Here is a 12,681-nt window from a genome sequence, read left to right as displayed (position 1 = left end):
ATAAACAATAGAAAAAAAAACAGTTATTAAAATGCCATATTAAAAGTGGCATTGTATTGGGATTGGTTTATAAACATTGGAACAAAGTAAAAACTGCTTTACAGTACTCAAACTCTAGCTTGCATAGCTTGCTGTAAACTTCCATTTTTACTCCTGGTTTAAATTTTTTTTTTTATCAATACAAATTATTTCCAAAACAGGAAATTATTAAATCTAAGCTAAACCAAAGGAATTGATATCTGTGCACTATTCTTTTGATTTTGGTGAATCAAAATATAGACAGGTGTAGTGCTGTAGTACATTGGCAAGCTTGAATAGGGCACAAGGTCGCTTCTTTCAGGCTGGCAGGAGATCATTGGGGACTAAGTTGTCCCTGATAACGGGCTTTTGGCAGCCAAATTAGGGAGGCCAGCATCTCCTTTTGGACACTGAAATCTCGCAAGATTTGGGTGGCCATCATTGACACAGAAGTGCTTAAAAAAGCACTTACTTTCCCCTTATAGTACATCTCTTTCTGCCAGGTTCCTGGATTTTCCTCTCATCTCCAACGGGACATCCTCCAGAGATTTTTGGAAACGCAGAGCAACATATTGATACCACCTCTAAAGGGAGTGTTCCACATGCTTTCAGCGGTTCTGTAATCCTACAATATATTGCTTGTCTGAAAAAGTGCCTCACTGACAGCCATTATTACTCTACCTGAGCAAGCTGTGTAAACCATTATTAATATTGTGCCACTTCTGCAATCTGTCATATTCCAGTTGTATTTCAGTTTCTGTATCATAAACCAACATTTAAGCCTTAAGGTGGTGTGGACATCACCCAATTCTTGGGTACACTTGGTCAGCCCCGTCTACATCTTGGCATAGTTGGCGAGATATGGAAACACCCATCCTCAATGGCAGGTCCGGCCTGAGGTGTAACAATGGTATTTTTGGGAGTGGCTGTGGCACTGATACCCAATTATAATGGCTTAAATATTTCCCTGGCAGCTTGAGTAGAGAGACTGGAGAGTGTGGCTCATCTGTTTCAGGTGCCGATAACACAATTGCCTTACCTGGTGATTATGTCCCTAAAATATGTAGCTAGGAGAGCTTTGCTCATCTTACTAGATGCTAAACAAACAACTCTGACACAAATCATAGTCTGATTAGAGAGCATGTATGTTGAGGTCACCCCATAGCTGAACTAACCGCAAATTTTAATTCTGTACCCCAGTTTGTAGTGGCCATTCAGTAATTATGGCAAAGACTGAAAAAAAAACCAGATCAGCAAGGCTGTGCTACTACTGACACCCCATATCAAGTTAGTTAAGAGCAGTTTATCTCAGGAATTAAAGATGATTCCATAAAAACAGCTCTGAAAGATCGCGTGAGAGCCACTGCTATGGTAAAGCTTTTTCAAGAAGCAGATGAGCAAGAAAAGGAGGAGGCAGTGGCCAAGTTGCAGCTATCAATGGAGAAGTAAGACCATTGGTAAAGTAGGAAGCAGCCACCCCCTCCTCTATATCCTCTTCAGAGAGTGCAGTTAGAGATTTAAATGAGTCAATCATTTCCATCCAGCGGGAAGTAACTGCTACCTCTAGGATGCTATTGGTATCCATGGTTTGTAATGGCCATCAAGCAAGCTGCTTGGTTGATAATGGGTCTGAAATAAACATCATTGACTATACTTTCTACCAGCAGCAGTTTGCCCAAGAATCGACATTAGACTTATCTTCCCTCACTTTAAAGGCCACTAACAATCTTCCCATTTCCCTTGAAGGGGTTACCTGTATGTCCATTCGAGAGTTTGATCAGACAGTAGTCTATGAACTATGATCACACTGCAAGAACTGGCTTTGGAGCAACTCTTGAAGGAAGCTACAGTACATTCAGCAACACATCCAAGAGCCCAGAGAAAACTGACCCAGCTTCAGAATCTGGTCAATCTGGTCAATGCTTATCAAATCCATCAGATGCAGAATACACAGAGAAGGTGGGGTTGGTGTGGTTGCCACCTTGCCGTAGGCTGAAGATATTACCTGGGCGGGAGACAGTGTGCCCGCTCTGCATAGGGACTGAGAAAAAGCTGCAAGGGTCTACTGTCATAGTCAAACCTTGATGGTATCTGGAGGTATAGGGAGAATGGTGTCAAGCCAGGACTTATTCTGTCGTGCATCATGGAAAGGTGCTTGTTCAGACAATGAATCTGGGGACTACTCCTGTTTATCTGCCTGCTCATCTGGTTATTGCTAATTTGTACACAGTCCCAAAAAAGTGTATTGCAACATTTTGTCCTGGTATTGGATGCCTCTCAGTACCTACAGATGGTGGAACAATTGTCTTTACTAGTTAGCGAGTTATTGCCTAATCAACAGAATTACTGATAAAACGCACACTAGTTTCTTGGGGCCCAGAAGAAAAGAATGGACCATTCTTTAAACACTTGGAACATTTCTCCCAATAAAGTTACCAAAACATGTTGAGTAATATGTTGTACAGTGAGGTCATTTGAGAAAGCAAGAACAATTGGGCTGTGCCCATAGTCCACGTGAAAAAAAAAGATGGCACTCTATGCTTTTGTGTGGACTACAGAAAGGTAAATTCTTGCAATGCTTCCCTTGTCACCAATAGAGAAGTCTTTAGGCTCCATTCACACATACTTTTTGGGGCTGGTAGGAAGCCCAATACAGAGCATTGGGAAGCTGACAGCATCTGCAGCTATTCATGGATGTAATCGGGCATGCAGTGATAGCTAGCACAAATGGGCAAATGCCCATTAAAGAAGAAGATTCAGAAATAACAGCTTTTGCCACTTGATAGTGTTGTACAAATTCAGGCTAATGGCTTTTGGGTTAACCAGTGCACCCAGCTTTTTTCAGAACCCTTTGGAACAGTGCTTGGAGGACCTTAACTTTGACACTATATTGATCTATTTGGAGGATATCACCTCTTCTAAGACTTTTAAAGATCATCTCAAACATCTTAATCAGGTTTTCACACGATTAGTCCATTATAGACTCAAGCTAAAGCCCACCAGGTGCAAAGTCAGATACAGTATCTAGGTAATGGAAGTTGGAGGCGTATCTCCAGATACCACCAAAATCTAGGTGGTATGAGATTGGCTGGTCCCAAAAACAGTAATTGAACTTCATTCTTTCTGGGGTTGGTCAGGTACTACTGACACTTCATCCTCAGTTTTGCCCAGTTGCTGCTTCACTCACACACTTATTGTGTAGATACCCAACTCACTTGAAGGGCAAAACATTACCTTTAATTCTGGCTAGCTGTCAATCAGCTCAAACGGAAGTCTCTGAGTCTCTAAAAAGAACAACGAACCACTTCTGGGATAAGATGACTAGAGTAAACCCTTCCATGTGTAGACTGATGTCAGTTCTCAGTGACTTGGGACTGTACTAGCTCAAAAGCAAGATAGGGGTGAATGAGCCATTGCCTATGCCAGTTAAAGGTTATGACCAATCGAATGCAATCTCCATAATTACAGATCTTTCAAGTTTGAGCTAAAGACTCTGGTATGAGTCATGACCAAAAAGTTTGTGTGGTATTTGTTGGGTGGCTGGGTAAACATTTACATCGATAAAAATCCAGTAGCATACCTAGAGATTACCAAACTTGATGCTCTGAAACAACACTGAGTGCCTTGTCTGGCTCGGTTCAAATACATGATTCACAAGATGGGACTTTTACAAGATGAGACTAGTAATGTTGACGCATGAACGGCCACAAGGTGACATGGAGCAACTTTTAGTGGAGTATGAGGTTGTTTCCTCCCACTTTTTTCAAATTTGCAGTTGTGGCGCCCACTCAAAATCAGACTGCTGTCACCAGCTGTCAAACTCTTTTGGGAGCATGTAGTATAGCCATATGACTGTCCAAAATGGATTCTGTCAGATCAGGGCCCTAATTTGAGTCATAGGTTTTTTCTGATGCTGATTCAATGGTATTCACAAATTGTATGCCTCCCTTTAAGCATGATAATGCATAAATCAGACTCTGCTAGGTAAAATTCATACCCTGGAGGAATAAAATAGTACCTCTTGGCCCAAGCATGTAGGTAAAGGGATTTGGGCCTACAGTCAAACAGTTCACAAGGCCATGGAATGTGCGCCCTTCTTTTTAATGTTCTGGTGATATAGCCGGTTACCTGTGGACCTGCTTTTGGACATGTCTGAGCCCCAGTCTGAATGTTGCTTCAAGAACATTGGCACCATCTTATTAAAGTGGTTGGCACTGGAACATCAAAATTCAGCAGATGAATGTGTAGTTGATATATTACCACTACAGCCTGGGGATAACGTCCTTGTTCGTAATCCCAATTAAAATTGAGGCAGTAAATTGGAGACCAAATGGGAGTCTCATCAATACAGCATTGAAAACCATCTCTTTTTTAGATTGTCGTGTGTGTGATGTTGTATTGGACGGACAAGAAGGAATTTGTTTACATCGGAATTTGCTGCATCCTTGTGTCTACACTGTGGACTCCCTTCCATTGCCCTCCATGACTCTCGTGAGTACAGGAGTGGGACACTTGCCTCCAATTCTGGAAGTCCCAGTGAAGTGGTGCCTTCCAACAATAGAGGCTCAACTTTTGGATCAGGGATCTTGTGAAAAAACAGCCTCCCCCTGCTTCAGAAGCCTCAGATCCTCCTGTCCAGTATGGCCTGTCCTTGAATGTGACCCATCTCCCTGGAAAAGCTACTAGAGCACTTTTGCCTGCTAAATATTCTGACTATGTATTTGTAAAACACAGTTGTCATTCTGTAATACTGGTTTATGACCATTTCTTATACTTTGTCATGGTTGTTTGTTAGGCTATGGACTGCATTTCCAAAGAGGCTGAGAGTGTCGGCAGGTGCAGTGCTGTGGTATGCCCTAAGAGGAGCTCCTGGCCTAATGCCCTGGCCTAAAGGGAAGCTCAATGGAAATTAAGTTGTCTCCTATGATGGGCTCCAGGCAGTCATCTTCAGTCTTCTGTTGAATTCAGAAATCCTGCAAGACCTGGACGTCCAGATAGCAATTTCTGCACTCGGCATGCTCACAGTGTGGCAGTAGGTGAGGTACAAGTCACTGGATTGGGAGAAAGTAGAAGCAGGGAGTAGGAACAGTGTCAGGAAGGTATCTGATGAGGAGGGAAGAAAGACAGACAAGGTACATAATGTACAACACTCAGTATGGATCACACATCCAATTTGTATTCATAGAACATTAAAGATAAAATCTCCCACAGGAAGAGTACAAGTAAGAGAATGTTAAAATAGTATCCCTATTTTACACAATTACAGTCAACACAATTCAAACTTGGAAAACAAGCATAACAGAAGTAAAATAGAAATAAAAAATATGGTTGGGGTTGGTGGGGGAGAGGAGAATGTAGGAAAGTAGATGTATTCTGTATTTTGTAGGTGATGATAAACTGTTTCTGACAAAAATGTTTATTACATTCTGTTTAGCTAGCTGAATATGAAAGACTGCATATGAATATTCCATATTTGCCTCTTGCAGTAAGTAGGTGACTTCTTGACTCTGGCACTACCAGATTCGGGCTGGATTCGCACATATGCAAATTAAATGCGGCTTACACTGCATCCAATTTGCAGAACATTTTAAAATCTATTACTTTCAATCAGTCTGGTTCACATATGTGTGTTGCATTCGCACACCGCATTGCCCAAAAAACATGTGCGTTTTTTAGGCAATGTGATACGAATTGCAGGCACATATTCTTCTATGGGAACGCATCTGATTCGCAGATGCGTTCTGTTGTGAACAGGAATTCTCTCCTCCTCCTCCTCACTACACCTCCCCCTCTCCCTGCTCAGCTGATCCGCAGCTACAACAGAGAGGAAGCGCTGAACAGCTGCTTTTTCTCTTTGCACAGAGAACGGAGCTGGAATTCACCCCGGACTGGTGTGAATCCAGCCTTAAGATAGTTAGTTTACTGCTATGCTGTGGATATAGACCTGAAAACACCATATGAGATCACACAAACGACTGAATATGTTTGCTCAATGATTGACACACCATACTTCCCCTCTAACAGAGATGGTGCATTGTGAAATATCAGTGCAGTGCTAGTGCTGGGCTTTCCTTTTAAAAAGCCCAGTATGTAAACATTGAATCAGGTAAGTACCCTTTAATAAATGTTGATTTGTTAAATATGTATTTCATAAAAATAATAAAAAAGATTTGCAAAACTAGTATACAACCTTAAAGATTAAAAGAAAAATATATATAAAAACAAAAAAATTACAAAATCTCTATGCAGTATAGTACATGGCAAAGGAGGCAATAAAATGTAACACTGCTCCATATGATCTACGCCCAAGTTTACATACTGCATTCCAAATTCTGCATAAATGTTAAACAAACATTTCAAGAGAAAAAACATAAACTGTTTGTATCCACTAGCCTTAAGCATCAGTGTGCGTCATATGTGAAATTTTCATTCAGACTTCTCAGTAAATGAGGTCCATTACATCTTTATTTGGTTTGGCATATACAATGTATTTCTTAAAGTGACTGCAAAGTCAGAAGGTTTTTTCTCTTAATGCATTAAGATAAAAAGCCTTCTGTGTGCTGTAGCCCCCCTCAGCCCTCTCACCCCCCTAATACTTACCGGGGCCCCCTCTTTGTCCAGCGATGTCCACGAGTGTTTCAGCCATCCGAGACTCTCCCTCCTGATTGGCTGAGGGGCTCGCGCTGTTGTCAATCAAAGTCAATCAGGAGAGAGAGGGGGCGGGGCAGGGACGCGGCTCCATGTCTGAATGGCCACAGGGAGCTGTGACTCAGCTCGGGTGCCCCCATAGCAAGCTGCTTGCTGTGGGGCCATGCAACAGGAGGAAGGAGCCAGGTGCACAGAAGAGGAACCTGAAAAAAGGAGGATCTGGGCTGCTCTGTGCAAAACCATTGTACAGAGCAGGTAAGTATAACATGTTTGTTTTTTTATAGAAAAAAAAACAAGACTTTACAATCACTTTAATTTTAAATGTTTTTTTCTATAGCACCTGAAGTTAATATTGGTACACCTACAACAGGTTCTACAGTTCCAAAACCAGTTACTGCACCACAAGGTAATTATAAAGAGAATGTCAGATCAAAAACTAAATATGGGTGAAGGTGATAGATGTTGGGAAAAGCTCCACTCCAGTCTCACCCCTTATTTTATACTGAGATTTGTTAAAATCTCTCTACTGCAATGCCCTTTTCTTTTTATTCTTCTGTGCTGCACATAAGAGTGAAGATCTCCCCTTAAGCCTCAGGCTGCTGCATAACCACTGGACCGGGTGTTGCCCACCGTCATTCAACTCCTTTTTCAGTTATCTGGCTGCCAAGGTCTCACTTCCTCTAGTTGGGTTTAAAGCCTGTGAAGAAGAATATTATTGTGAAAGCCCTTGATATATAATTTTTTAAAGAGCAAACTGCAATTATTGTTCACATGCATGATATTATCCCTAAGTAAAACGATATAAGAAAAGAAAATACAAACACCAAAATGTTTCTTTTTATACGGTACATACCCATGACTGAGATTCAAAGTGGATCTTTAGTAATAAAATTAGGTCCTGCTAGATCACTTCAGGCTGGCCCCTTTTGCAGGTATAGCTATGTAAAACATTGAAAATAAGTGCCTATACTGTTTAAAATCAAGTAATACACTGTCACCCTGCTCTGCATGTGCTCAGTTGCTCTCTATTTTTAGTATACGCTTTTCATAAGCAGATACTTTTTTGGAAATCTTCTTTGGTTTGCCATTGGGTGCCCAGTCTGATAGACCTGATAGTTAGATCAGCAGTACCCCAGGCAATAAAAAAGAAACAGTAGACAGTGAGACACAATGCCAAACATCACAAAAACAGACTTTGGGTTCACATACACTTTAACATGAAAAAATATACTGAAGTTAGGTCCACTTTGAATGATAACAGGTTGTGCATGACCCCCAACTTTCTGAGATATGAAGAAGGGACATACTCTTGCCCTACTCCCGATCATGTGGATCAGGAATATATAATGAGCAATAATGTTCAGTTAAACCCACTTCAATAATCTGAATGCTAGATGAATAGTTTAGTGCAGTGGTTTCCAAACTGTGGCCACGAGGGCCGGATGTGGCTCTTTATTTGCCTTTATCCAGCACTTGGGGCACTTTTCCTCCCTTCGATGCAAGGCACTATTCCTCTCACTGACACCTACAAAGTGGCATAATTCCTGTTATTTACATCGACAACAGGGCACTGTATCTCCCACTGACATCAACAACAGGGCATTATTTCTCCCACTGACACCAATGATGGGGCATTATTTCTCCCACTGACACCAATGACGGTGTTCAATGACTATTCCTCTCCCTAATGCCAAAGATGCATTGTTTACTCCCACTGACGCCACTACAACTTCCGCTCCCACTGGCCGCAGTCTGGCCCCCCTAAAGTGTGAAGGACAGTAAACTGGCCATGCACTTAGAAAGTTTGGAGACCCCTGGCTTAGTGCAATGGAAACACTTTTTGACGTTACATGGTATATTTGAATGACTGTATACATCTGATCTGAAAGAAATAATACAAAAGTAAGGACAGAGGAATTTGGTTTTCCCAAATCCTGAATGAGGGATAATTGGGAACTGTGTGCATGAGGAAGACGTGTGTGCTGCTGGGAGAAAAGAAAGATCTTATGATAATTGGGAAGATATATGAACAGTTCACCTCTATCTGGTGTGATGGAGTGATTACCTGTGACTGATTGGCCCTGGACATAGACAGTCTGCTTCCAGGTCCGACCATCTGCAAGTAATCGATCAATAAGTGATTACATTTGGACGCCCGTGATTAGCTGCTAGAGCTGTCAGCTTCCCATTGATTTCATTGATTTCAATAGGGCCGTCTCCTGTGTCTAATTACTGGCAACCCCTGCTGAGGTTCTTGCATGTAGTCGGTGATGGTCCCATTCACAAGTGTGAATCGGGCTTTAGCCTTTTCCTAAAGTCACTAGTTCTCTGGTTAGGTTACCCCCTAATCACTAGTACTAACTTTTGCTATACTCCCCTGCTGTTCCCTTCATGTATGGGAGTACTGAGAAATTCTTGGTATGGGGAAGTATATTACCTTCTCCACTGAGGAGAAGCAGCTTGGGCTGAGCAGCCAGATGCCATGCCTGATTTTTATATATATGTTCAAAAATGTATGTAAGCTCTGATGCAAAGTTTACACCGGGTTCAGTGTAAGCATCAGTACGTAGGGGTTGTAACCTATCCAGGGAACCTGTCATTCATTCTAGAATGGGTAGTGACAGGTTCTCTTTAACCACTTTTCTACCATGGCAGTTTTTAAGATTTTTCACACATGGTAACTCCCAAATTGTCTTGGTACCCTGAGACAAGTTACCATGGTCCTAGACTGCCTGGAGCTGCAAGACATGGTGGGCAGCAGTGGCGGGAGAGGGGGGACTGTTCACAGTACCCTAAAATGATCACTTTTACATGAAAACCCAGAGCTGACTGAAAAAAAAAACATTACTAAACTCACAGCTTCAGCAGTCATGAGCTTGGTTTAACCCCATGAATACCAGGACATTTTTTAAACATACCTTGGTAGACAGGGGATTTAACAAATAACCAAATGAATCTTCAAGTGGCTAAAAGTGTAACTGGAAGTCCAGGCAAAAAGATGTACAATTGAAATCAATATACTATATGTTTACTAGTTTACCTGCAAAAGATTTTGTAATTTTGTTCAGCCATTCTTAATTTACTCTCCTCTGCCACACTGCAGAGCCAGGAAGGTCACTCTGTTACATCTTGGTTCAGCTTTAGAACTTGAAAAAGGTGGCACTGAAATCTGCATTACTGAACCAGATAATGACAGGGTGAACATATATGTTTTATTTTCAAGTGAAATAAAAAAGAAATGTATTAAAAATTTCAATGAATTTGTCTGACATTAAAAAAAATATATATTATTTTTTTTTTTGGAGACTGTAAAGCATTGTCATGCAGGTCTCCTGCAGATCTATCTTTGTATCTGTATGCCCGTACATCCCATATGAACAAGCAGACACACTGACAAGAAGTATCAATGAACTACCACAGCTCTCCACAGCACCATGGTAGTTCCCTGAGAACTAGAAGCTGACAGCCGCAAAGGATGTTGGGGCTTGTAGTTCATTCACACACAGAGCTGTGTGCATGAATGACTCGGCCTTGTGGGCGGAGCCTCACATGGTCGCACTGATTTAAAAAAGTGACAGGTTGCACGGTGAACTTCCCCTCGTACTGCTGTCACGGGGGTGGGGGTGGGGTGAGTATCAGGCAGCGACTGCAGCAGTGGGAACAAAGATACATATTCCACCCTAAAAATGGGTGGAACATGTATTCCCAAAGGCAAACTTATCCTTTAAATAATATGTAAACGCAACATTTCATATTCCTGATATGTGCCTGTTGTACCATGTACTTGTACTTTGAATTGCTTCCTTTGTGTGAAATTCCTGGTGATCCTTCCAGACCCTCTGATTTCCTATTAAAAACTGAACACACTAGGCATGAGAGCACAGTGTGGCCAGTTTTCTGGCTGTGTTGAGAAGTCCAATGATCAGACTTTTGCTGACATGCCCTTTTTGCACGGCCATTCACTGGGAAAATCAGTGTGCTGCTGCTTTTCTTCCCCTCCCCAGCTCTCTGAGCTCCTTATACAGCTGAGAACAGAGGGTATGTGATCACTTATAAAAAATGAAAAGAATATAATAATATTATATAATATGATTATAAAAAAAACATATAATTTCATTGAACATTATTAACTGTAAAGCAAGAGTTTTTCATTATATGTCCAAATGATTGTTTTTATTCTGTCTTGCAGTTAGTCCTACTTCATCAACAAATGGTAAGTGGACTTTACATTATTAAAATAGATGGAAACTACTTTATGGCACTAAAACTAAACAAGTGCTAAAGTAAGGACCCATAGCACACATACCCCTGTTATCACAACACTACCTATGGATTTTCTGTATTTAACTATTTTTTGCAAGACAGTTTACATGTCAATTTAACCACTAAACATCCGCGCTATGGCCGAATGACGGCCACAGCGCGGACCTGCATTCCCGGGAGGCCGACATATGACGGCCTCCCCTGTGCACGCTCCCTGCAGGGCGCGCGCCGGGCGAGCTGTGATCACCGAGTCACTGAGACTCGGCTGATCACCGATCCGAGTAAGGGGCCGGTCCCGGCCCCTTACCATGTGATCAGCTGTCAGCCAATGACAGCTGATCACATGGTGTAAACAGGAAGATCCGTAATCGTTTTTTTTTTTACTCGCGCTGACAGCGCGAGTAGAGAAAAAAGCCGATCACCGGCTCAGATGTGAGGGACATTGGTCCCGAAGTGGAAGCACAACACATTCCTCATCAGTGCCACCTAAAAGTGCCACCTAACAGTGCCCACAGTGCCACCTAACAGTGCCCACAAGTGCCACCTATCAATGCCAACAAGTGCCACCTATCAATGCCCACAAGTGCCACCTACCAACGCCCACCTGTAGTGCCAATCAGTGCCACCTGCCAGTGCTGCCCATCAGTGCCCATCACTGCCACCCATCAGTGCCCATCACTGCCACCTATCAGTGCCCATCACTGCCGCCTCATCAACGTACATCAATGAAGGAGAAAAATTACCCGTTTTAAATTTTTTATAACAAAATATAAAAAAAAAAAAATTTTTTTTTTTTTTTTTTAAATTCAGGTTTTTACATATTTTTAACAAAAAGTAAAAACCGCAGAGGTGATCAAATACCACCAAAGAAAGCTCTATTTGTGGGAAAAAAATGATAAAAATTTCATTTGGGTACAGTGTTGTATGACCGCGCAACTGTCATTCAAAATGCGTTAGCGCTGAAAGCTAAAAATTGGTCTGGATAGGAGGGGGGTTTAAGTGCCCTGTAAGCAAGTGGTTAAAGCATACAGTGTGAGACACTTTTTTTTAGGGCTGGGATCTAAATATTCTGTATGTGATGATAAGCACAGTACTGCATTATGCTTACATTAGAGAGTTGTGGTGCCATTCATTTCACATCACACCCATACCTCCCCACATTTTGAAATGGGAATGAGGGACACCTACTAGCAAATGTATGTAGGCACAGGACACGCCCCCTGCCACACCCTCTTAAAGATGAATTAACCCCAAAAAAAGGTTAAATAAATCCACAAGTGCTTTTTTTTTTTTACCACTACTATTCCTTTATTTTGGCTTTTAAAATGTACAAATGCAGCAATTTATAATTCAGATGAAAGGTTTAGCACTGGGAAACACTTTTTGAAAGATAAAAGGTGCATTTTATATACATCTATATAGATCAGACCAAAATGAGGGACAAATGAGGGGGAAAGAGGGACAGAGGGACATTGCTCCAAATCAGACAGTGCCTCGAAATCAGGGACAGTTGGGAGCTATACACACCCAAAATAAGACAACTGCACTACGGTGTGCATTGTTGTGTGTTGCATTTCCAAAAAAAGGTGAGGTTCAGTTTTGGCTGCACTGGGCTGGGGTGGAAACCCATTCAAAATAAACTGACACTAAACAATATCCTTATTCTGCAAAAATGATCAGTACTAATCCAGTACTTAATGACCCGGTCATTTATTTTTGATTAATGGTTTCCTATTGTGTTTTTCTGCCTCC

The 12,681-nt window shown here is 41.7% G+C and overlaps 1 protein-coding gene across 2 annotated transcripts in view; it reads left to right on the top strand.

The window, feature by feature from the left end:
• LOC141112206 (uncharacterized) overlaps positions 1–12,681 on the top strand; it is a 122,666-nt gene that overhangs the window by 70,497 nt on the left and 39,488 nt on the right. For both annotated transcript variants that reach the window (XM_073604800.1, XM_073604799.1), the window contains exons 32-33: positions 7,004–7,072; positions 10,856–10,879. In XM_073604800.1, coding sequence (XP_073460901.1) covers positions 7,004–7,072; positions 10,856–10,879 — 93 coding nt within the window. The remainder of the gene's footprint in view (positions 1–7,003; positions 7,073–10,855; positions 10,880–12,681) is intronic.

Source organism: Aquarana catesbeiana, linkage group LG11 (assembly GCF_042186555.1).
Source record: "Aquarana catesbeiana isolate 2022-GZ linkage group LG11, ASM4218655v1, whole genome shotgun sequence".
In the NCBI taxonomy this organism is placed as follows: Eukaryota; Metazoa; Chordata; class Amphibia; order Anura; family Ranidae; genus Aquarana; species Aquarana catesbeiana.
Note: the sequence above shows the minus strand (reverse complement) of the source record. Positions and strands in the feature narration are given on the sequence as shown.